Source organism: Bos indicus, chromosome X, assembly GCF_029378745.1.
Source record: "Bos indicus isolate NIAB-ARS_2022 breed Sahiwal x Tharparkar chromosome X, NIAB-ARS_B.indTharparkar_mat_pri_1.0, whole genome shotgun sequence".
In the NCBI taxonomy this organism is placed as follows: domain Eukaryota; kingdom Metazoa; phylum Chordata; class Mammalia; order Artiodactyla; family Bovidae; genus Bos; species Bos indicus.
This window is the reverse complement of record NC_091789.1, coordinates 103511194-103538121: the sequence shown is the minus strand read 5'-3', so window position 1 is coordinate 103538121 and position 26928 is coordinate 103511194. Positions and strand designations below refer to the sequence as shown.

At 39.9% G+C, this 26928-nt stretch overlaps 1 protein-coding gene across 4 annotated transcripts in view; it reads right to left on the bottom strand.

Annotated features, from left to right (window-relative positions):
• The window catches only part of ZC4H2 (zinc finger C4H2-type containing), a 75872-nt gene that overhangs the window by 14833 nt on the left and 34111 nt on the right, over positions 1-26928 (bottom strand). For 3 of the 4 annotated variants that reach the window (XM_070784866.1, XM_019956368.2, XM_070784867.1), the window contains 3 exons: positions 12897-13068; positions 10870-11042; positions 9887-10049 (listed from right to left, as the gene is read on the bottom strand). In XM_070784866.1, coding sequence (XP_070640967.1) covers positions 9887-10049; positions 10870-11042; positions 12897-13068 — 508 coding nt within the window. The remainder of the gene's footprint in view (positions 1-9886; positions 10050-10869; positions 11043-12896; positions 13069-26928) is intronic. The other variant, XM_019956369.2, reaches the window with a different exon arrangement.

Sequence of the window (26928 nt, the reverse complement as noted above, 5' to 3'; positions counted from 1 at the left end):
TTTGATTGGGTCATGTATTTTTGTGGAATTGAGCTTCAGGAGTTTCTTGTATTTTTTTTTTTTTTTTTTTGAGATTAATTTGTCAGTTGCTTCATTTGCTATTCTGAAGGCTGTCTTTTCACCTTGCATATAGTTTCCTTCATTGTGCAAAACTTTTTAAATTTAATTAGGTCTCATTTGTATATTTTTGCTTTTATTTCCATTACTCTGGGAGGTTGGTCATAGAGGATCCTGCTGTGGTTTATGTCAGAGAGTGTTTTGCCTATCTTTTCCTCTAGGAGTTTTATAGTTTCCGGTCTTACATTTAGATCTTTAATCCATTTTGAGTTTATTTTTGTGTATGGTGTTAGAAAGTGGTTTTTTTTTTTTTTTTTTTTTTAGCATCTACTTCTGCTTTATTGACTATGCCAAAGCCTTTGACTGTGTGGATCACAACAAACTGTGGAAAATTCTTTTTTTTTTTTTTTTTTCTTAAAATTTATCCTGAACCCTCCTGCCTCCTCCCTCCGCATACCATCCCTCTGGGTCGTCCCAGTGCACCAGCCCCAAGCATCCAGCATCATGCATTGAACCTGGACTGGCATCTCGTTTCATACATGACATTTCATATGTTTCAATGCCATTCTCCCAAATCTTCCCACCCTCTCCCTCTCCCACAGAGTCCATAAGACTGTTCTATACATCAGTGTCTCTTTTGCTGTCTTGTATACAGAGTTATCGTTACCATCTTTCTAAATTCCATATATATGCATTAGTATACTGTACTGGTGTTTTTCCTTCTGGCTTACTTCACTCTGTATAATAGGCTCCAGTTTCATCCACCTCATTAGAACTGATTCAAATGTATTCTTTTTAATGGCTGAGTAATACTCCATTGTGTATATGTACCACAGCTTTCTTATCCATTCATCTGCTGATGGACATCTAGGTTGCTTCCATGTCCTGGCTATTATAAACAGTGCTGCGATGAACATTGGGGTACACGTGTCTCTTTCCCTTCTGGTTTCCTCAGTGTGTATGCCCAGCAGTGGGATTGCTGGATCACCATATACAAAAATAAACTCAAAATGGATTAAAGATCTCAACGTAAGACCAGAAACTATAAAACTCCTAGAGGAGAACATAGGCAAAACACTCTCTGACATACATCACAGCAGGATCCTCTATGACCCACCTCCCAGAATATTGGAAATAAAAGCAAAAATAAACAAATGGGACCTAATTAAACTTAAAAGCTTCTGCACATCAAAGGAAACTATTAGCAAGGTGAAAAGACAGCCTTCAGAATGGGAGAAAATAATAGCAAATGAAGCAACCGACAAACAACTAATCTCAAAAATATACAAGCAACTCCTATAGCTCAACTCCAGAAAAATAAATGACCCAATCAAAAAATGGGCCAAAGATCTAAATAGACATTTCTCCAAAGAAGACATACAGATGGCTAACAAACACATGAAAAGATGCTCAACATCACTCATTATCAGAGAAATGCAAATCAAAACCACTATGAGGTACCATTTCACACCAGTCAGAATGGCTGCTTTCAAAAAGTCTACAAATAATAAATGCTGGAGAGGGTGTGGAGAAAAGGGAACCCTCTTACACTGTTGGTGGGAATGCAAACTAGTACAGCCACTATGGAGAACAGTGTGGAGATTCCTTAAAAAACTGGAAATAGAAAGTGTTCTATTTTCATTTTTTTACAAGTGGTTGACCACTTTTCCCAGCACCACTTGTTAAAGAGATTGCTGTTGCTCCTTTTTGTGTTCTTGCCTCCTTTGTCGAAGATAAGGTGTCCATAGGTGTGTGGATTTATCTCTGGGCTTTCTATTTTGTTTCATTGATCTATATTTCTGTCTTTGTGCCAGTACCATACTGTCTTGATGACTGCAGATTTGTAGGATAGTCTGAAGTCAGACAAGCTGATTCCTCCAGTTCCATTCTTGTCTGTCAAGATTGCTTTGGCCATTTGAGGTTTTTTGTATTTCCATACAAATTGTGAAATTGCTTGTTCTAGTTCTCTGAAAAATATCGTTGGTAAAAAAATATATATATATATCGTTGGTAGCTTGACAGAGATTCAACTGAATCTATAGATTGCTTTGGGTAGTATACTCATTTTCACTATATTGATTCTTTCAATCTATGAACATGGTATATTTATCCATCTATTTGTGTCCTCTTTGATTTATTTCAGCAGTGTTTATAGTTTTCTATATATAGGTCTTTTTTTTTCTTTAGGTAGATTTATTCCTAGGTATTTTATTCTTTTCGTTGCAATGACGAATGGAATTGTTTCCTTAATTTTTTTTGTGTTATCTCATTGTTAGTATACAGGAATGCAAGGGATTTATGTGTGTTAATTTTACATCCTGCACCTTTACTATATTCATTAATTAGCTCTAGTAATTCTCTGGTGGAGTCTTCAGGGGTTTCTATATAGAGGATCATGTCATCTGCAAATGGTGAGAGTTTTACTTCTTCTTTTCCAATCTGGATTCCTTTTATTTCTTTTTCTTCTCTGATTCCTGTGGCTAAAACTTCCAAAACTATGTTGAATAGTAGTGCTGAGAGTGGGTGCCCTTATTTTGTTTCTGACTTTAGGGGAAATGCTTTTAACTTTTCACCATTGAGGATAATGTTTGCTGTGGATTTATCATATATGGCTTTTATTATGTTGAGGTATGTTCCTTCTATTCCTGCTTTCTGGAGGGTTTTTTTCCTTTTATCATAAATGGATATTGAATTGTGCCAAAGGCTTTCTCTGCATTTATTGAGATAATCATATGGTTTTTATTCATTCAATTTGTTAATGTGGTGTATCACATTGATTGATTTGTGAATATTGAAGAATCCTTGCATCCCTGGGATGAAACCCATTTGGTCATGATGTATGATCTTTTTTATATGTTGTTGGATACTGTTTGCTAGACTTTTGTTAAGGATTTTTGCATCTATGTTCATCAGTGGTATTGGCCTGTAGTTTTCTTTTTTTGTGGCATCTTTGTCAGGTTTTGGTATTAGGGTGATGGTGGCTTCATAGAATGAGTTTGGAAGTTTACCTTCCTCTGCAATTTTCTGGAAGACTTTGAGTTGGATAGGTGTTAGCTCTTCTCTCAATTTTTGGTAGAATTCAGCTGTGAAGCCGTCTGGTCCCGGGCTTTTGTTTGTTGGAAGATTTCTAATTACAGTTTTGATTTCCATGCTTGTGATGTCTCTGTTAAAATTTTCTATTTCTTCCTGGTTCAGTTTTGGAAAGTTATACTTTTCTAAGAATTTGTCCATTTCTTCTAAGTTGTCCATTTTATTGGCATATAGTTGCTGATAGTAGTCTCTTATGATCTGTTGCATTTCTATGCTGCTGTTGTGATTTCTCCATTTTTATTTCTAATTTTGTTGCTTTGATTCTTTTTCCTTTTTTTTCTTGATGAGTCTGGCTAATGGTTTGTCAATTTTATTTATCTTCTTAAAGAACCAGCTTTTACCTTTGTTGATTTTTGCTATGGTCTCCTTTATTTCTTTTTCATTTATTTCTGCCCTCATTTTTATTATTTCTTTCCTTCTAGTAACCCTGGCGTTCTTCATTTCTTCTTTTTCTAGTTGATTTAGGTGTAGAGTTAGGTTATTTACATGATTTTTATCTTGTTCCTTGAGGTAAGCTTGTATTGCTATGAATCTTCCCCTTAGCACTGCTTTTACTGAATCCCATAGGTTTTGGATTGTCGTGTTTTCATTCATTTCTATGCATATTTTGATTTCTTTTTTTAATTTCTTCTGTGATTTGTTGGTTATTCAGAAGCATGTTGTTTAGCCTCCATATGTTTGTAAACAGTTGTTGTTGTTTTTTTTTTTTTTCCTGTAGTTGACATCTAATCTTACCACATTGTGATCAGAAAAGAGGCTGGAAATGATTTTTTTTTTTTTCAATTTATGAAGACTAGATTTACGGCCCAGGATGTGATCTATCCTGAAGAATGTTCCGTTTGCACACGAAAAAAAGGTGAAATCCATTCTTTTGGGGCTGAAATTTCCTATAGATACCAATTAGGTCTAAGTGCTTCATTGTATCATTTACAGTTTGTGTTTCCTTGCTAATTTTCTGTTTAGTTGATCTATCCGTATGTGTGAGTGGGGTATTAAAGTCTTCCACTACTATTGTGTTACTGTTATTTTCCCCTTTCATATTTGTTAGCATTTGCCTTACATATTGCAGTGATCCTATTTTGGGTGCATATATATTCATAATTGTTATATCTTCTTAGAGTGATCCTTTGATCATCATGTAGTGTCCTTCTTTGTCTCTTTTCACAGCCTTTATTTCAAAGTCTATTTTATCTGATATGAGTATTGCTACTCCTGCTTTCTTTTGGTCTCCATTTGTGTTAAACATCTTTTCCCAGCCCTTCTTTCAGTCTGTATGTGTCCCTAGGTTTGAGGTCAGTCTCTTGTAGACAGCATATATAGGGGTCTTGTTTTTGTATCCATTCAGCCAGTCCTTGTCTTTTGGTTGGGGCATTGAACCCATTTACATTTAAGGTAATTATTGATAAGTATGATCCCATTGCCATTTACTTTGTTGTTTGGGGTTCGAGTTTATACACCTTTCCTCTGTTTCCTGTCTAGAGAAGATCCTTTAGCATTTGTTGAAGAGCTGGTTTGGTGATGCTGAGTTCTCTCAGCTTTTGCTTTTCTGTAAAGCTTTTGATTTCTCCTTCATATTTGAATGAGATCCTTGCTGGGTACAGTAATCTGGGTTGTAGGTTTTCCTCTTTCATCACTTTAAGTATGTCCTGCCATTCCCTTCTAGCCTGAAGAGTTTCTATTGAAAGATCAGCTGTTATCCTTATGGGAATCCTCTGGTGTGTTATTTGTTGCTTTTCCCTTGCTGCTTTTAATAGTTGCTCTTTGTGTTTCATCTTTTTAAATTTTAATAGTTGCTCTTTGTGTTTCATCTTTTTAAATTTTATTAATAAGTTTCTTAGGGTGTTTTGCCCTGGGTTTATCCTGTTTGGGACTCTCTGGGTTTCTTGGGCTTGGGTGGCTTCTTGCTTCTCCATTTTAGGGAAGTTTTCAACTATTATCTCCTCAAGTATTTTCTCATGGCCTTTCTTTTTGTCTTCTCCTGGGACTCCTATGATTCGAATTTTGGGACGTTTAACATTGTCCCAGAAATCTCTGAGGTTGTCTTCATTTCTTTTGATTCTTTTTTCCTCTGTGCTTCATTTATTTCCAGCATTCTATCTTCCACCTCACTTATCCTATCTTCTGCCTTAGTTATTCTACTGTTGGTTCCTTGCAGAGTGCTTTTGATTTCAGTTATTGTGTTATTCATTATTTATTGACTCTTTTATTTCTTCTAGGTCCTTATTAAACATTTCTTGCATCTTCTAAATCCTTGTTTCCAGGCTATTTATCTGTAACTGAATTTTGTTTTGAAGATTTTGGATCATTTTTACTATCATTATTCTGAATTCTTTTTCAGGTAGACTCCCTATCTCCTCCTCTTTTGTTTCATTTGTTGGGCATTTGTCATGTTTCTTTCCCTGATGAATATTTCTATTTTCATCTTGTTTAGATTGCTGTGTTTGTGGTGGCCTTTATGTATGCTGGAAGTCTGTGGTTCCTCTTGTAGAGGTTACTTCCTGTGAGTGGGGTTGGACGAGTGGCTTGCCAGGTTTTCCTGGTTAGGGGAGCCTGCATTGGTGTTCTGGTTGGTGGAGCTGAATCTATTCTCTATGGAGTGCAGTGAAGTGTCCACTAGTGAGTTTTTATGTCTGTGGGTTTGGTGTGTCTTTTGGCTGCCTGTATTTTAATGTTGAGGGTTATGTTCCTGGATTCTTGGAGAATTAGCTTGGTATGTCTTGCTCTGAAACTTGTTGGCTCTTGGGTGTAGCCTGGTTCCAGTGTAAGTATAAGGCTTTTGGATTAGCTCTTGTTGATTAATATTCCCTGGAGTCAGGAGTTTTCTGGTGTTCTCAAGTTTTAGATTTAAGCCACCTGGCTCTGGCTTTCAGTCTTATTCTTAGAGTAGCCTCTAGACTTCTCCATCCATACAGCACTGATGATAAAACATCTCCTTTCGAAGAGAATGGGCCGCCTTTCTGGGTGCCTGTTGTCCTTTGCCAGCGTTCAGAAGTGGTTTTGTGGAATTTGCTCAGGGTTCATATGATCTTTTGATGATTTTGTCAGGGAGAAAGTGATCTTCCCATCCTATTCCTCTGCCATCTTAGGACTGCCCCTGGATGGGATCCATAGCACAATGGAGATGACAAAGGGAAGATTAGTGAACTTGAAAACAGAGCAATAGAGACTATATAATCCAACCTTTTGGGCTTCCTTGGTAGCTCAGCTGGAAAAATCCTCCTGAAATGCTGGAGACCCTGGTTCAATTCCTGGGTCAGGAAGATCTGCCGGAAAAGGAATAGGCTAACCACTCCAGTATTCTTGGGCTTCCCTGGTGGCTCAACTGGTAAAGAATATGCCTGTAATGAGGGAGATCTCCCTGGGAGGGAGAAGATCAGCTCTTCCCAGCCACGCCCACTGGTGCTGCACCCTGGAGCCTCTCCATCAATTTTGAATGAGATTCTTGCCAGGTACTATAATCTTGGTATATATTTTTCTGTTTCAATACTTTAAATATATCCTGCCATTCCCTTCTGGCCTGCAGAGTTTCACTTGAAAGACCAGCTATTAAGTATATGGGGTTTCCCTTGTATGTTACTTGTTGCTTCTCCCTTGCTGCATTTAATATTCTTTCTGTGTGTTTAGTCTTTGTCAGTTTGATTAGTATGCGTCTTGGCATGTTTCTCCTTGGGTTTATCCTTTATGGGACTCTTTGTGCCTCTTAGACTTGATTGACTATTTTCTTTTCTATGTTGGGGAAATTTTCAACTATAATCTCTTCAAAAATTTTCGCATACCCTTTCTTCTTCTGGGATCCCTATAATTCGAATTTGGTGCATTTGATAATGTCCCAGAAATCTCTGAGACTATCCTCAGTTCTTTTCATTCTTTTTACTTTATTCTGCTTTTCAGAGGTTATCTCCACCATTTTATCTCCACCATTGAGCTCACTGATTCGCTTTTCTGCTTCAGATATTCTGCTATTGATTCCTTCTATTTTTAATTTCAGTAGTAGTGTTGTATGTCTCTGTGTGTTTATTCTTTAATTCTTCTAGGTCTTTATTAATTGATTCTTGAATTTTCTCCATTCTGTTTTCAAGGTTTTTGATCATCTTTACTACCATTATTCTGAATTATTTTTCAGGTAATTTGCCTATTTCCTCTTCATTTATTTGGACTTCTGTGTTTCTAGTTTGTTCCTTCATTGTGTAGTATTTCTCTGTCTTTTCATTATTTTTTTTTTTTTAACTTATTGTGTTTGAGGTCTCCTTTCTTTCTCCTTTTTTTTTTTTTAAATTTTATTTTATTTTTAAACTTTACAATATTGTATTAGTTTTGCCAAATATTGAAATGAATCCACCACAGGTATACCCGCGTTCCCCATCCTGAACCCTCCTCCCTCCTCCCTCCCCTACCCTCCCTCTGGGTCGTCCCAGTGCACCAGCCCCAAGCATCCAGTACCGTGCATCGAACCTGGACTGGCGACTCGTTTCATACATGATATTATACATGTTTCAATGCTATTCTCCCAAATCTCCCCACCCTCTCCCTCTCCCACAGAGTCCATAAGACTGATCTATACATCAGTGTCTCTTTTGCTGTCTCGTACACAGGGTTATTGTTACCATCTTTCTAAATTCCATATATATGCATTAGTATACTGTATTGGTGTTTTTCTTTCTGACTTACTTTACTCTGTATAATAGGTTCCAGTTTCATCCATCTCATTAGAACTGATTCAAATGTATTTTTTTAATGGCTGAGTAATACTCCATTGTGTATATGTACCACAGCTTTCTTATCCATTCATCTGCTGATGGGCATCTAGGTTGCTTCCATGTCCTGGCTATTATAAACAGTGCTGCGATGAACATTGGGGTACACGTGTCTCTTTCCCTTCTTTCTCATTTTCTTTGAATTCTTTCTTCCTTTTTGTGTCTGTCCTCCTAAAGTTTGTCCAGTGGTTTGTGTAAGCTTCATATAGGGTGATACTGGTGCTGAATTTTTGTTTGTATTTTTTTTCCTGTGATGGACAAGGCTGAGTGAGGTGGTGATCCTGTCCGCTGATGATTGGGTTTGTATTTTTGTTTTGTTTGTTATTTAGATGAGGCATCCTGCACAGGGTGCTACTGCTGGTTGAGTGATGCTCGGTCTTGTATTCAAGTGGTTTCCTTTGTGTGAGTTCTCACTATTTGATACTCCCTCATGTTAGTTCTCTGGTAGTCTAGGATGTTGGATTCAGTACTCCCACTCCAAAAGCTCAGCGCTTGATCTCTCCCCAAAGACCAGCCTAGGTCTAATCTACCAAGAGGAATTTCACCCAAAATGAAAGGGCCTTTACTTGAGTTCCAAAAGCCAGTGTGCAAGAACACAGTGGAGATCTCTGACTCAGTGGAACCTCAGTATTGCCTGCCACGTGGACAGGCCTCCTTGGATTGCAACAGATAATTAGAAGGTCTGTCTTTGGCAGTGGTCAGCAGAACCCTTGTAGAATTTTTAATGATGGTCACTCTGGCCAGTATGTGGTGATGCCTCATTGTAGTTTTTATTTGCATTTCTCTAATAATTAGTGATGTTGAGCATCTTTTCATGTGCCTATTGGCCTATGTGCCTATTGGTATATTTTCTTTGGAGAAATGTCTATTGAGGTCTTCTGCCCATTTCTTGATGGGATTGCTTGTTGTTTTGTTGTTGATTTTATGAGCTATTTTTATATTTTGGGTATTAAGCCTTTGTCCCATCATTTGCAGATATTTCCTTCCAGTTCATATTGTTGCTTTTCATTTTTGTTTGTGGTTTCCTTTGTGGTGCAATAGCTTATAAGTTTGATTAGGTCCCATTTGTTTATTTTTGCTTTTACTTTTATTGCCTTGGGAGACTGACCTAAGAAAACAATGGCATGACTTATGTCAGAGAATATTTTGCCTATCTTCTCATCTAGCAGTTGTATGGTATCATGCCTTATATCTAAGTCTTTAAGCCATTTTGAGTTTACTTTTGTGTGTGGTGTGAGGGAGTATTCTAATTTCATTCTTTTACATGTAGCTGTCCAGCTTTCCCAGCACCACTTGCTGAAGAGACTGTCTTTTCTCCATTGTGTAGTCTTGCCTTCTTGTTGAAGACATTGAACGTAGGTATGAGGGTTTACTTCTGGGCTCTCTATTCTGTTTAATTGAGTATAAATACTGCTCCATTACATAGTATACTATTTGACTATTTACTATTGATCAAGGTCCAGATTCTTGGCCTTAATGTTCACAAGGCAAAAATGTTTTTTGCCCAGTATAGATGCAAATTATGTGTGTTTCATAGAAAAGGTAATCACAAAGATTACAGTTTTATTGCTCTATAGGGCAGTAACCATTTCTGGATTTAACACTGCAAACTTATTTCAGCATTCCTTTCCTTTCCTGACTATATAATTATCTGTTCCTCTAAGGCTTCTGGAACCCTAGATTTGTAATGCTGCTTGTTCCCTCATTAGTGATATACACTCACTATATATTTTCTAAGTCATGTTTCTAGCTTTTTGAAAATTATACTTTAGCAGAGCCCACTGACATTCCCCCATTCTAACTCTTCTGGGAATACAAGGCAAGACCAGTGGGTCTCCTCTAGCATGCACGACCCTTTCTTCTGTGTCCCAAACAAAAGCTGTTTTAGAAAGACCCCAAATAAGACCAAAGCCCCAGACCCAACCTTCTGTGGGGCTGCTTGAGGATACCTTGCTTCCTCCACAGTCAATACACAGCTCACTCACCTTCATAGGTGGGGGCTGCTGCCTGAAGGTGGCTGTCTGTCGAGTGTCCTGCTTCCTAGCCACTTGGAGTTGTTGGGCAGCAGCGGCTGCGGCGGCCAAGGATTCAGGGATCGGGGGCTCCTGAGGCTCTGTCTGCCACTCTGCTTTCTGTTTCTCAAAGTAACTTTGGAGAAAAGAGACACTAGCTGGATCATTCTGAAAGCAAGGATAATCTTACCCCTCTTAAGGACTCCATGCTACAGAATAAAGAGGGTTGGGCTGTGGCTCACTGTAGAAAGTTCCTGCACTCTCTCCAGCACAAGGTTCTTCTCCATGCATACTAAGCCCACTGTCTGTTGGGAAAGGTAATCTTCCTGATCCTTGGCTCTGACAGACTCAGGAAAATCAAGAAATCACAGGGCTATCTAAGTTCTCAAAGGGCATTTGCCTACCCTCCATCCCAAGTTCCTCTGCAGCATTCCTATTAAGTGTCCTCAGGCCTCTGCTGACATACCTGTAGGAATAAGAAGCTCATCACTTCCACAGGCAACCTGCTCTACCTTAAGGAAGTTTGCTTCCTTCTACTGAATTGAACTTTATTTCTCTTTAAAGTAAGCCTAATTCTTAACTCTGAATCTTAAGATAAAGTTCTAAGCTAGTCCCTGGAGGCCATGAAAGCTCACCCTTCTGTATTTTCAAAGGTTTCTGGACACCTCTTATAGACCTTGACTTGACTTCTAGATCTTAAGAGTCACAGACACACAGACACATAAAGTCATAGACATAGTCCTATATTCTCAAAATTGCACAAAGAACTTTGAAAGCCGTCTAGTAATTCTAGTCTAATCATCTAACAGCCCAACACAGAGACTTACCCAAGGTAATGCAATAAGTCAGCCATTGACTGGCCTGGGGCTATGACAGGCTTTATGTGTGTATATATACATATGTGTGTGTGTGCGCACATGTGTGTGTGTTGCAGGGACAGGAGGTAGGCAGCTTACTCCAAGGAGAGCTTCTCCTCCTCTTCACATAGGTCAGGGAGCCTCTGCAGGCCCAGAGTCATGCGCAGGGCATCCACATGTTCCTTCAGTGGCTTATACTCATCATGTAGCCGCCGGGTAGACTCTAGCAGCTTGTTTAGGTCATTCTCAGACTGTTTGATAGTGTTTTCCATCTGGAACACAGAGTGAGGTAGGCACACAGAAAAAAAACTCCAAGATTCTCAGTGAGGCTCTACAGCTGAGTGGTTAAAAGCACAGGCTCCAGAGACAGACCAATCTATGATCAACTCCTCAACCCACCACATATTCTTTGTGACTCTTGTCAAGCTTCAGTTTCTTCATCTATGTAATGGTGATAATAATAGTACCTATCTCATACAATGTTGGTGAAGATTCAGTGATTGAATTAATATAAGCTCTCAGTATAGGGGCTATCACAAAGTAAAGGCTCAGTTTTGTTTGCTGGTGTTTAGTTGCTATGTCGTGTCCAACTCTTTGCTACCCCTATGGACTGTAGCCTACCAGGCTCCTTTGTCCATGGGATTTCCCAGGAAAAAATACTGGAGTGGGTTGCCATTTCCTTCTCCAGAGGATCTTCCTGACCCAGGGATCATACCCACACCTCCTGCATTGGCAGGCAGATTCTTTACTGCTGAGCCACCAGGGAAGCCCCCAAAAGCTCAATAACTGGTAATTATTATTCAAATATAGAACCTTAAAGGTGGAATGGTCCTTAGAACTCATGTAGTACACACACCACCACCATTTTACAGGTCAGAGAATTGAGACTCAGAGAGAAGAAGGAACTTCCTCAGAGAAATGCTTCTTAGGAGCAAAGTCTAGGAAAAGCCTCAGGGCTTCTGTCTCCCAGGCCGGTGGCCCTTCTCCTAGATCAGTGTTTCCCAAAATGCAGTTACCAGATAAGCAGAATCAGCTGGGAACTCATTAGGAATGCAAGTTCTCAGATACCACCCCATATATAAGCAATCAGAGATTCTGGGGTGGAGTCCAACAATCTGTGTTTTAATAGGACTTCTAGATGACTTATGAGGCATGTTCAAGTTTGAGATCCACTGGTCCAGATTTTCAGCCCCTTTGTGATTCATAACTTGTTTTATCTCTATCCTTGGTTAGCTGGTAGCAGAACTACCAACTCTTAATAAGACCCTCATATCCTGTGATCTTGTGACACAGAAAATCCCAAGTAACTATTATCCAAATTGCATTCATATTTTCTTTAAGATCCTAGGCCTGGCAATATCAGGAAAGAAATATTGACAGATAAATGAGTTTCCCAAGAATGGAAACTTAGCTCCTTCAAATGTAATTTAAAAACAAAACAAAACTATTTCTCATTATCTAAGGGTTGGGAAGAGCCTTACAGATCAGCACCTCCAATCTCCCTCCTGGTGAAGGAATCACCAGTACCATTGCCCAGACAGGTGATCATCGAGACTATGCTTTAATAACTCTAAAAAGTGGGAAACCTATCACCTTAGCAGGCAGTTCATTCCCCACATTCTAAGAGTCTCCAAAAGAGAGACTCAAATGAGGGAGCCCCAGCTTTGTAGGCTGGCAAAGATGATTTGTTTGGCCTAGTTGAAAGCTTTGGAGCCCTAAATTTAAGTTGGACCCCAGAGGCATCTGCCTGCTCAGTCCCCCCACCCAACCCCACCACCAGAGGCATCTGCCTGCTCTGCTTTTCCCCAAGGCTAGCTCTCAACTCCCAGACTCCCAGAATCAGAGCACATCAGAGCTGAATAAGATCTCAGAAGTGGCTGAATCCCTCTCATGGCACAGAGAGGGAAAATGAGGCCCAGAGAGAAGGAACTTGTCCAGTGATACACAATCAGTGACAGAACCAGGGCTGGATCTCAGAACTCCTAGATTCTTCCATTTCACCACAGCCTGATGTCTACTCCCGTAAGTTGGCCACAGTCACATCTTGAGGAGAGGTCACAGCACTCACTACAGCCTATTCCTCCGCAAAGTGCCCAGAAATAGGCTTCAGGCAGCCAGCCACATACCACATTGATATCAGCGTGGATGAGTCGGAGTTCCTCCACATGGGCCATCTTCTCCTGTAGCAGGAGGTCCATCTCCTGCTTGTATTCCTTCAGGTGCCTCTCCTCTGATTCAAGGGCCTCAAACTCAGCCTTCAAACGGGTTTTGATCTTTTCCATCTGCAGGGTCTTGTTCCTGCAGTCCCCCAAATGGAGGAAACAGATCAGCAGGAGGAAGAAGGAAAGGGAGAATGGAGTACAGAGTTAGGCCCTGAGCCAGGGCTATCTTGTTAAGTCATCTTTCTAAGTTTCCCTCTCTTTAGGCAGAAGCAACCTGAAGATATGCCCACAAAGGTAGGGGATTCTTCTAACATAAAAGCTCAGTGAGTCTCAAATGTGGGTGATTGAGTTCCTTGATGGAACATTCGCAAATGTGGGTCAGGTTTTAGCTGGTAGATTAATTCAAGGGAGAGTACCACTAGCATTTAGTGGACATGAGACAGAAGTGCTAAACAGTCCCAATGAACAGGAAAGTCTCATAACACAACATCCGGAAAAACAAAACAAAACAAAAAAAACTCTAGATAAGCACTACCCAATACATTTTCTACAATGGAGGAAATCTTCTGTACCTATGCTTTATAATACAGTGGCCACCAAGCACATGTAGCTTTGTTATTGTTCAGTCCCTCGGCCATGTCTGACACCTTATGACCCCATGGACTGCAGCATGCCAGGTTTCCATCTTCTTCACTATTTCCCGGAGATTGCTCAAACTCATGTCTATTGAATCAGTGATGCCATCCAACCGTTTCATCCTCTCTTGTCCCCTTCTACTCCTGCCTTCAATCTTTACCAGCATCAGGGTCTTTTCCAATGAGTAAGATCGCATCAGGTGGCCAAAGTATTGGAGCTTCAGCTTCACCATCAGTCCTTGCAATGAATATTCAAGGTTGATTTCCTTTAGGATTGACTGGTTTGATCTCCTTGCAGTCAAAGGGACTCTCAAGAGTCTTCTCCAACATCACAGTTTAAAAGCATCAATTCTTCAGTGCTCAGCTTTCTTTATATCCCAAATCTCACATCCATACATGACTACTGGAAAACCATAGCTTTGACTATATGGATATTTGTTGACAAAGTAATGTCTCTGTTTTTTAATACACTGACTAGGTTTGTCATAGCTTTCCTTCTAAAAGGCAAGTGTCATTTAATTTCATGGCTCTAGTCACCATCCACAGTGATTTTGGAGCCCAAGTAAATAAAATCTGCCACTGCTTCCACTTTTCTCCCTTGTATATGCCATGAAGTGGCAGATGCCATGATCTTAGTTTTATGAATGTTTAGTTTTTAGCCAGCATTTTCATTTTCCTCTTTCACTTGCAGCAAGAGGCTCTTTAGTTCTTCTTTGCTTTCTGCCATTAGGGTGGTGTCATCTGCATATCTGAGGTTGTTGGTATTTCTCCTGGAAATCTTGACTCCAACTTGAGCTTCATCCAGTCTGCCATCTTCCATGACGTACTCTGTATGTGAGTTAAATAAGGAGGGTGACAACATACAGCCTTGACCTACTCCTTTCCCAATCTGGAACCAGTACATTGTTCCATATCCAGTTCTAACTGTTGTCTCTTCTCCTTACACAGGTTTCTCAGGAAGCAGGTAAGGTGGCCTGGTATTCCCATCCCTTTAAGGATTTTCCACAGTTTCTTGTGATCTACATGGTCAAAGGCTTTAGCATAGTCAATGAAGCAAATGTAGATGTTTTTTCCTGGAATTCTGCTGCTTTTTCTATGGCCCATCAGATGTTGGTAAGTTGATCTCTGATTCCTCTGCCTTTTCTAAATTCAGCTTGTACATCTGGAAGTTCTCAGTTGATGTGCTGTTGAAACCTGGCTTGAAGGATTTTGAACACTGCCTTGCTAGTATGTGAAATGAGTACAATTGTGCAGTAGTTTGAACATTCTTTGGCATTGCCTTTCTTTGGGATTGGAATGAAAACTGACTTTTTCCAGTCCTGTGGCCACTGCTGAGTTTTCCAAATTTGCTGGCATATTGAGTACAGCACTTTCTCAGCATCATCTTTTAGGATTTGAAATAGCTCAGCTGGAATTCCATAACTTCTGCTAGCTTTTTCTGTAGTAATGCTTCCTCAGGCCCACTTGACTTCACACTCCAAGTTGTCTGGCTCTAGGTAAATGATCACACCATCATAGTTATCTGGGTCATTAAGATCTTTTTTGTACCATTCGCCTGTGTATGCTTGCCATGTCTTCTTAATGTCTTCTGTTTCATGTAGCTACTAAGCATTCAAAATATAGCTAATGCAAGTGAGGAATTGAATTTTGAATTTTGTTTAATTTTAATTAATCAATTAAAATTAAATTTTAACAGTCACATGGGAATAATGGCTCTCATATTGGAGCACACAACTCTATAGGGTCTCCTCATCAGTTCCAGAAGAGGCAGGGGATGGGAAGAACTGCAGTTCATTTCTTTCCTTAGAAAAATAAAGCCTATTTCTGGTTGTTAATTCACAGATGCATACCATCGTGCTCGGTAATCCCACTTTATTCTAAGGAAATAAGTTAAAGAAGCAAAAAGTTAATACACATGGGTATGTTTTCTGGACTACAAGTGAAATTGGACTGTTTGGCAGATACTAAAAAGAATCATTATTAAGACTTGTGACACAGAAAATGTTGAAGATACTCAGTAAAAAAATAAGAACGTATATACACTAAGATGCAATTTCAAAATACACATGCATGTGACTAAACAAAATTGACAAGAGTACAGTTTCAAGGCTCTTTGGGACCACTGAAGCCTGCCTAAGTGAAAGAGCCTTAAAATTTAGGAAGGAAGCCACTCTAGGGCACACTGTTGTCCTCCAACTTGCTCTCTACTTTCTGGTTCTCAAGTTCTGTCTAACCATTATCTATTACTCAGATTAGGTATCTCCTTTATTCTACCTCTCTAGCTGGCTTTCTCATCTGCCTCAGTCCATCCATCCCATGGTTATTCTTGATCCACACCCTGGCCTCTGACCTCAGCCTGTTTCTTTCTTCATTCTCTCTCCTTTATTAACACTGCCTGTGGCTCCTGCCTCAAAAAGTGACCCTCAATGGCACAGAACCACAGAAAGAATTATGTTAGTGGGTAGCTGATGATAGGGGGATTTTTTCCTTTCAATATTCAAAAATTTCTTTTCAAGTTATTATATTGCTTTTACCTTAGGAAAGGTTAAAAGGATGGATGTTATTATCCCATTTGTAAAAAAGTAAATTGGGGGTTTGGGATGGTAAGTTGCCCAAGACAAGAGAGCTAGTAAATGGGATGTTGGCGTTTGAACTCAGGGCTCTCTAATGCCACCCACTATTCCACATGGCCTGATGGGAGTTACCAGGCTAAAGGGCATAATAAACATATTGAGTGTTCTTGGGATATCTGCTCAACTACCTTACAGAGGGATGATAATGGTTTTTCCTTGTCGATTAATCCACTATTTGGAGCCCCTCACATCTAGACTTCTATTCTTTTCCTCTAGATTACTCAGGGCTCCCTAGAGTCTCAGTCCCTTTGCCAGAAATCCAGGTTGGGGAATCTGTTGTGGGCCCTACAACTTTTGCAACAGTGTGAGAACTTCTTTGATATAATTGTTTTCTAGTTTTGGGGCCATCTGCTTGGTGGTTCTATGATGGGGCTAAAGGCAACCTCCTTCAAGAAGAGTTATGCCACACACAGCACCTTCTAGGTTTGTTGCAGCCAGAGCCCCTGTCCCCATGGTGGCCACTGCTGATCCGTGACTCTGCAGGAGAGACTCAATCAAAGGCAGTTTTGGCCTTGGAGTACAAAATGAAGCAGGACAGAGGCTAACAGAGTTTGGACAAGATAATGCACTGGTCATAGAAAACACCCTCTTCCAACAATGCAAGAGACAACTCCACACATGGACATCACCAGATGGTCAACACTCAAATCAGATTGATTACGTTCTTTGCATCCAAAGACGTAGAAACTCTACATAGTCAGCAAAAACAAGACTGGGTGCTGACTGTGTCTCAGATCATGAATTCCTTACTGCAAAATTCAGAATTAAATTGAAGAAAGTAGGGAAAACCACTACACTATTCAGGAATGACCGAAATCAAATCCCTTATGATTATACAGTAGAAGTGACACATAAATTCCAGGGATAAGATTTCATAGAGTGCCTGAAGAACTATGAATGGAGGTTCATAACATTTTACAGAAGGCTGTGGTCAAAACCATCCCCAAGAAAGAGAAATACAAAAAGGTTGTCTGAGAAGACCCTATAAATTGTCAAAAAAAAAAAAAAAAAAAAAAAAAGAGAGAGAGAGAGAGAAGCAAAAGGCAAAGGAGAAAAAGAAAGATGTATCCATCTGAATGCAGAGTTCCAAAGAATAGCAAGGAGAGATAAGAAAGCCTTCCTCAGTGATCAATGCAAAGAAATAGAGGAAAACAACAGAATGGGAAAGACTAGAGATCTCTTCTAGAAAATTAGAGATACCAAGGGAACATTTCATGCAAAGATGGGCATAATAAAGGACAGAAATGGTATGGACCTAACAGAAGCAGAAGGTGTTAAGAAGAGGTGGCAAGAACACACAGAAAACTATAAAAAAAAAATCTTAATGACCCAGATAACCACGATGGTACGATCACTCACCTAGAGCCAGACTCCTGGAGTGTGAAGTTAAGTGGGCCTTAGGAAGCATCACTATGAACAAAGTCAGTGGAGGTGATGGAATTCCAGCTGAGCTATTTAAAATCCTAAAAGATGATGCTGAGAAAGTGCTACACTCAATATGCCAGCAAATTTGGAAAACTCAGCAGTTCCCACGGGACTGGAAAAGGTCAGTTTTCATTCCAATCCCAAAAAAAGGCAATGCCAAAGAATGTTCAAACTACCGCACAATTGCAATCATCTCACGTGCTAGCAAAGTAATGCTTAAAATTCTCCAAGCAAGGCTTCAACAGTAGGTGAACTGAGTATTTCCAGATGTACAAGCCAGATTTATAAATGGCAGAGGAACCAGAGATCAAATAGCCAATATCCATTGGATCATAGAAAAAGCAAAAGAATTCTGGAAAAAACAATTTACTTTTGTTGCACTGACTATGCTAAAGCCTTTGACTATGTGGATCATAACAAACTGGAATATTCTTTAAGAGATGGAAATACCAGACCACCTTTCTTGCCTCCTGAGAAACATATATGCAGGTCAAGAAGCAACAGTTAGAACCAGATATGCAGCAATGGATTGCTTCCAAATTGGGAAAGGAGTACATCAAGGCTGTATATTGTCACTCTGCTTATTTAAGTTATATGCAAAGTACATCATGCAAATGCCAGACTGAGGAAGCACAAGCTGGAATCAAGACTGCTGGGAGAAATATCAATAACCTCATATAGGCAGATAACTCCACCCTTTTGTCAGAAAGCAAAGAGGAACTAAAGAGCCTCCTGATGAAAGTGAAAGAGGAAAATGAGAAAGCTGGCTTAAAACTCAACATTCAAAACATAAAGATGATGGCAACTGGTCCCAACACTTCATGGCAATAGATTGGGAAACAATGGAAACAGTGACAGACTTTATTTTCTTGAGTTCCAAAATCACGGCAGATGGTGACTGCAGCCGTGAGATTAAAAGGTGCTTGCTCCTTGGAAGAAAAGCTCTGACAAACCTAGACTGCATATTAAAATGCAGAGACATTACTTTGTCAACAAAGGTCTGTCTAGTCAAAGCTATGGTTTTTCCAGTAGTCACGTATGGATGTGAGAGTTGGTCCATAAAGAAAGCTGAACGTCAAAGAATTGATGCTTTTGAATTGCAGTATTGGAGAAGACTCTTGAGAGACCCTTGGACTTCAAGGAGATCAAACCAGTCAATCCTAAAGGAAATCAATCTTGAATGTTCATTGGAAGAACGGAAGCTGAAGCTACAATACTTTGGCCACCTGATACGAATTGACTCGTGGAAAAGCCCCTGATGCTGGGAAAGACTGAAGGTAGGAGGAAAAGGGGACCACAGGAGATGAGATGGTTGGATGTCATCACCGACTCGAGAAACACGTTTGAGCAAACTCCAGGAGCTGGTGATGGACAGGGAAGACTGGTGTGCTGTAGTCCATTGGATCCCAAAATGTTGGACATGACTGAGCGACTCACTGCAGATGGTGACTGCAGCCATGAAATTAAAAGACGCTTACTCCTTGGAAGGAAAGTTATGACCAACCTAGATAGCATATTCAAAAGCAGAGACATTACTTTGTCAACAAAGGTTCGTCTAGTCAAGGCTATGGTTTTTCCTCTGGTCATGTATGGATGCGAGAGTTGGACTGTGAAGAAAGCTGAGTGCCGAAAAATTGATGCTTTTGAACTGTGGTGTTGGAGAAGACTCTTGCGAGTCCCTTGGATTGCAAGGAGATCCAACCAGTCCATTCTGAAGGAGATCAGCCCTGGGATTTCTTTGGAAGGAATGATGCTAAAGCTGAAACTCCAGTACTTTGGCCACCTCATGTGAAGAGTTGACTCATTGGAAAAGACTCTGATGCTGGGAGGGATTGGGGGCAAGAGGAGAAGGGACGAGAGGATGAGATGGCTGGATGGCATCACTGACTCGATGGACGTGAGTCTCAGTGAACTCCGGGAGTTTGTGATGGACAGGGAGGCCTGGCATGCTGCGATTCATGGGGTCGCAAACAGTCGGACACGACTGAGCGACTGATCTGATCTGATCTGATCTGAGCGACTGAACTGAACTGAGATGATATATAGAGCACTCTAAATTTCACTATCTCTACCTCAATCTACAAAAGGGATAACTGAGATTCAGAGTGATACAGTGCCTCACTCTGATTCATACAGCCAGTCTGTGGCAGTGCTGGGCCTAGAACCCATTTGTGCAGAACCATATTATGAAAGGAACATTAGCTTTAGATTCAGATAGAGAATAATTCCTAATTCTGCCTCTGACTAGCTATTTGCCCTTAGACAATATGAATAACAACTATATTTATAGTTTAATTGTATTCATTGTGCACTGATTCTGTACCAATTATAGAGGGCTTAATGATACATTTATTCAACAAATACTTAAGGAACGTCTATCACATGCCAGCCACTGTACTAGCTGCTAGAGATAGAGCAGAGAACAGGACAGTCTGTGGAGAAGAAGCTTCCTCTAATGAGGAAAATAGACCCTCAACACGTGTAAAACAAAGTGATGAATAATATGGATGAGATGCAGATTACAATGGAAAGACACACCAAAGGGTTCTAACATATTCTGAGGGGCACCATAGTCAAGGGGGCAGTCAGGGAAAGCTTCCTTGAGAACCTGAGAATGTGACATCTAAGCTAAGACCTGGAGAATATGTAGGAGGTAGCTGGTGGGTAGCAGATAGACACTGAGTAGAGTATTTCAGGCAGAGAGAATACTATTAGCAATGGCCCTGGAACTGAAAAGGACATGACACATTAGAGGAACTGAAAAAAGGTCAGTGTGGCTGGAACATCTACTGCAAGAGGTGTGTGTATAGGGGGAGAAAGTGTCTGAGATGAAGGTAGGGAAGTTGCCAGAATACAGCCTAGGGACTGAGATAAGGAGTTAGTACATTTATCTTCTGGAGAAGGGACAATTGTTATAGAAATTTAAGCAGCAGGAGAGTGATATAATCTGATTATCTTATTTTACTTCTCTCAACCCTGGTCTCCTCATAAGTAAAACAGGAATAATAACAGCACTTACCTTTCACAGGTTGTGTGGTAAGGGTTAAATGAGCTAAGACAGGAAAAGTTCCCAAGCAGAGTATATGGCACATGGTGGGCAGTCAACAAATAGTACCTCTCCCTGCCCACACTGCCCATCTCTTCTGTTATGGCTATCTCCTTTACCATAGTGGTTTAAACTTTGTTATAAAAGAGCCTACAATGTGTAAAATGTATGTATAATGTATGTGTATGCATGTGTGCACATGTACTAGCATGAGAAGCAAGGTATATTACCACTTACTAAGATTATAATAATAATCATTAGCATAAGAATAATAGCATTTTATAGGGCTGGCTCAAGCCTTTCTAATTTGTAATCTATTCAGTTAAGATACTAGCAATTAGTACTAAAATCAGGGGTGAGAAATCAGGAGTAAGAGGTCTCTCTCATTGACACTTCGTATAAATCAACATAGCATACATTTCCTTGCTTGGGTGAGTGTCTTTTATCTAATCCTTCCTCCCCCATCCATGTCTTCCATCCATGTCCAATATTGCTTATAGACAACTCCAAGTTGTTGGGCAGGATACACTGTAATCCCAGATTAAATAAAAATAAACCAAAGGTTTTCACCTGGTGGGGTCACAGTCAAAGTGTTGCCTGGATTTGGAAAATCAAAGGCACAAAGGCTTCCTCAAAGCACCATGGTATTTTCTCTCCTTCAGGAGGAGGACTGTCATCAGCAAAATGGCAACTTTGTCCTTTGGGTATGAGGCCCAGGGTAGCCACCGTCCAAGGTGTTTGGAGCCTTTTTCTATTGTCCACTGTGGCAAGAAATGCCAAGGACTGCAGACCCCAACTAAGGAGCAGAAGGGCTGACTCCTTATTATGAGAGGGAAGCAGAGTTATTTACTGTTATTTCTAAAGTCATTTTCTCGGGGTTGGGGGGCGGGGAGCCCGGCCCATCCTTTAGTGGAGGGACAGCTGTATTATTGCAGCTTTTGATGGTACTAGAGTTACCTCTTAGCAGTGGTCTATCCTGCTTATGGATATGCAATGGCTTCAGCACCGTTTGTTGTAAAGACTGTCCTTCCTTTGTTGGATTACTTTTTCACCTGTCAAAAATCACTTGGCTATACTTCTATGGGTCAATTTCTGGCTTCTCAATTTTGTTCCAATTATCTATATGTCTGTCCCTTTGCTGATATCACCCAGTTTTAATCACTGTAGCTATGTAATACGTTTTGAAATCAGGAAGTGTGATTTCTACCACTTTATTTTTATATCTCAAGATTCTTTTAGCTATTCTAGTTCTTTTGCCTTGCCATATAAATTTTAGAATAATTTTGTCTATATCTACCAAAAATCTTTCGTGGATTTTGATGGGAAATTTGTTAAATTTGTATATTGATTTGGGAGGATTTGTGTCTTTTTTATATTGACTCATCTTCTAAACCCTGAATACAGTGTCCTTCTATTCAAATCTCCTTTGATTTCTTTTATTAGCATTTTGTAGTTTTCAGCAAAAAGCACTATACATTTTTTGTTAAATCTTTGTCAAACTTAGGTATTTCATGCTTCTGAATACTTGTAAGTGGTTTCATACTTTGTAAACATAGTTTCCACATGCACATTGCTATTTATAGTGCTGATCTTAATTTTGCAATCTTGTTGACTCACTTATTCGACATAGGAGTTTGTTTTTGACTTATCAGGATTTCCAACATTCCAAATCATGTTATCTGAAAACAAGAACAGTTTTATTTCTCTTTCCATATTGTATGTCTTTAATTTACTTTCTTGTCTAGCCTCTAGAGCTATATTGACCAGCAGTGCTGAGAGTGGACACCCTTGCTTTGCTCATGATCTGAGTGGGACAGCATTCATTTTTTCACAAGTGTAATGTTAGCTAGCCAAAGGCTATTTGCAGATGTATTTTATCAAATTGAGAAAGTACTCCCACGCCCCCCCGCCCCAACTCATAGTTTTTTAAGAGATTTTATCATAAATATGTGTTGAATTTTGTCAAGTGTTTTATCTGTATTTCTGGACATAATCATGATATTTTTCTTGCTTAGCCTTTTAATATGATATGTAACATTGACTGATTTTTGAATAACAAACTAACTTTGCATCTCTAGAATAAATCTCTTTTGGTCATGGGGTCATTTCTTTTTATATATAGTTGAATTCTATTTGTTAATACTTTGATGATGATTTTTACATCTATAACCATGAAAGATTTTAGTTTGTAATTTTCTTGTACTCTCTTTACCTGAAATTGGTATCAGGACATTAAGACATAAAATTACGATGTAAAAGACATAAAATTAAGACATAAAATAAATGGAAAAGTGTTCTTTCCAATTCTGCTTTCTGGAGAGACTGTTAAGAGTTGAGGTTAATTCTGTTTAACAATTTCGTAGAATTTTCCAGGGAAAGCAAATGGGCATGGAAGTTCTCGTTTGGGGAGTTTTAAAATTAAATTAATTTTTTAAAATTTTCTAAATAGTTTCAGGGTTATTCAAGTTATCTATTCTATATTGGAATAGTTGTGGTAGTGTTTTTTTGGAGAATTTCTCCATTTCATGAAACTTATTTAATTTACACAGCTAGAGTTGTTCAGATTATATTCTTTGCAGCCAAAGATGGAGAAGCTCTATATAGTCAGCAAAAACAAGACTGGGAGCTGACTGTGGCTCACATCATGAGCTCCTTATTGCCAAATTCAGACTTAAATTGAAGAAATTAGGGAAAACCACTAGACCACTCAGGTATGACCTAAATCAAATCACCTATGATTATACAGGGGAAGTGAGAAATAGACTTAAGGGACTAGATCTGATAGACAGAGTGCCTGATGAACTATGGACGGAGGTTTGTGACACTGTACAGGAGACAGGGATCAAGACCATCCCGATGGAAAAGAAATGCAAAAAAGCAAAATGGCTGTCTGGGGAGGCCTTACAAATAGCTGTGAAAAGAAGAGAAGTGAAAAGCAAAGGAGAAAAGGAAAGATATAAGCATCTAAATGCAGAGTTCCAAAGAATAGCAAGAAGAGATAAGAAAGCCTTCTTCAGCGATCAATGCAAAGAAATAGAGGAAAACAACAGAATGGGAAAGACGAGAGATCTCTTCAAGAAAATTCGAGATACCAAGGAAACATTTCGTGCAAAGATGGGCTCGATAAATGACAGAAATGGTATGCACCTAACAGAAGCAGAAGATATTAAGAAGAGGTGGCAAGAATACACAGAAGAACTGTACAAAAAAAGAGCTTCACAACCAAGATAATCATGATGGTATGATCACTCACCTAGAGCCAGACATCCTGGAATGTGAAGTCAAGTGGGCCTTAGAAAGCATCACTACAAACAAAGCCAGTGGAGGTGATGGAATTCCAGTTGAGCTATTTCAAATCCTGAAAGATGATGCTGTGAAAGTGCTGCACTGGATATGCCAGCAAATTTGGAAAACTCAGCAGTGGCCACAGGACTGGAAAAAGTCAGTTTTCATTCCAATCCCAAAGAAAGGCAATGCCAAAGAATGCTCAAACTACCACACAATTGCACTCATCTCACATGCTAGTAAAGTAATGCTCGAAATTCTCCAAGCCAGTCATTAGCAATACGTGAACTGTGAACTTCCAGATTTTCAAGCTGGTTTTAGAAAAGGCAGAGGAACCAGAGATCAAATTGCCAACATCTGCTGGATCATGGAAAAACCAAGAGAGTTCCAGAAAAACATCTATTTCTGCTTTATTGACTATGCCAAAGCCTTTGACTGTGTGGATCACAACAAACTGTGGAAAATTCTGAAAGAGATGGGAATACCAGACCACCTGACCTGCGTCTTGGAAACCTATACGCAGGTCAGGAAGCAATAGTTCGAACTGGACATGGAACAACAGACAGGTTCCAAATAGGAAAAGGAGTACGTCAAGGCTGTATACTGTCATCCTGCTTATTTAACTTATATGCAGAATACATCATGAGAAACGCTGGGCTGGAAGAAGCACAAGCTGGAATCAAGATTGCCAGGAGAAATATCAATAACCTCAGATATGCAGTTGACACCACCCTTATGGGAGAAAGTGAAGAGGAATTAAAAGCCTCTTGATGAAAGTGAAAGAGGAGAGTGAAAAACTTAGCTTAAAGCTCAACATTCAGAAAACGAAGATCATGGCATCTGGTCCCATCACTACATGGGAAATAGATGGGGAAACAGTGGAAACAGTGTCAGACTTTATTTTTCTGGGCTCCAAAATCACTGCAGATGGTGACTGCAACCATGAAATTAAAAGATGCTTACTGCTTGGAAGCAGAGACATTATTTTTCCACAAAAGGTCCGTTTAGTCAAGGCTATGGTTTTTCCAGTAGTCATGTATGGATGTGAGAGTTGGACTGTGAAGAAAGCTGAGTGCTAAAGAATGGATGCTTTTGAATGTGGTGTTGGAGAAGACTCTTGAGAGTCCCTTGGACTGCAAGGAGATCCAACCAGTCCATTCTGAAGGAGATCAGCCCTGGGTGTTCTTTGGAAGGAATGATGTTAAAGCTGAAACCCCAGTACTTTGGCCACCACATGCGAAGAGTTGACTCATTGGAAAAGACTGACACTGGAAGGGATTGGGGGCAGGAGGAGAAGGGGTCGACAGAGAATGAGATGGCTGGATGGCATCACCAACTCGATGGACGTGAGTCTGAGTAAACTCCGTGAGTTGGTGATGGACAGTGAAGCCTGGCGTGCTGTGATTCATGGGGTCACAAAGAGTCGGACACGACTGAGCAACTGAACTGAACTGAACTGAGAGTTGTTCAGAGTATTCCCTTGCTCTTCTTTTGAAGTCTGTGGGTTTAGTAGTGATAGCTTCTGTTCCGTTCCTGATGTCCATAATTTGTGTCTTCTCTCTTTTCTGTTAATTTTGCTAGAGGTTTTTCAATTTTACATATTTTTCAAATGATCAGCTTTCTGTTTAATTGATTTCCCTATTGTTTTCTTCCTGTTTTGAATCATTGATATCTGGTCTTATTTGTATTATTTCCTATATTCTGCCTGCCATACGTTTGTTTTGCTCCTCTTTTCTAGTTATTTGAGGCGGGAGCTAAAATTATTAATTAGAAGTATTTCCTCTAATGTAAGTACTTGGAGGTCAAATTTCTCTCTCACCACTACTTTTGTGGCATCCCACACATTTCGATGTGTTTAATTTTCATTTTTGCTCAGTTCAGTTCAGTTCAGTCACCCAGTCATGTCCAACTCTTTGCGACCCCATGAATTGCAGCACGCCAGGCCTCCCTGTCCACCATCAACTCCTGGAATTCACTCAGACTCACGTCCATCGAGTCAGTGATGCCATCCAGCCATCTCATCCTCTGTCGTCCCCTTGTCCTCCTGCCCCCAATCCCTCCCAGCATCAGAGTCTTTTCCAATGAATCAACTCTTCACATGAGGTGGCCAAAGTACTGGAGTTTCAGCTTTAGCATCATTCCTTCCAAAGAAATCCCAGGGCAGATCTCCTTCAGAATGGACTGGTTGGATCTCCTTGCAGTCCAAGGGACTCTCAAAAATCTTCTCCAACACCACAGTTCAAAAGCATCAAATCTTCAGTGCTCGGCCTTCTTCACAGTCCAACTCTCACATCCATACATGACCACTGAAAAAACCATAGCCTTGACTAGATGGACCTTTGTTGACAAAGTAATATCTCTGCTTTTGAATATGCTGTCTAGGTTGGTCATAACTTTCCTTCCAAGGAGTAAGCGTCTTTTAATTCCATGGCTGCAGTCACCATCTGCAGTGATTTTGGAGCCCCCAAAAATAAAGTCTGACACTGTTTCCACTGTTTCCCCATCTATTTCCCATGAAGTGATGGGACCACATGCCATGATCTTCGTTTTCTGAATGTTGAGCTTTAAGCCAACTTTTTCACTCTCCTCTTTCATTTCATCAAGAGGCTTTTTAGTTCCTCTTCACTTTCTGCCATAAGGGTGATGTCATCTGCATATCTGAGGTTATTGAGATTTCTCCCGGCAATCTTGATTCCAGCTTGTTTTTCTTCCAGTCTAACATTTCTCATGACATACTCTGCATATAAGTTAAATAAACAGGGTGACAATATGCAGCCTTGACGTACCCCTTTTCCTATTTGGAACCAGTCTGTTGTTCCATGTCCAGTTCTAACTGTTGCTTCTTGACCTGCATACAGATTTCTCAAGATGCAGGTCAGGTGGTCTGGTATTTCCACCTGTTTCAGAATTTTCCACAGTTTATTGTGATCCACACAGTCAATGGCTTTGGCATAGTCAATAGAGCAGAAATA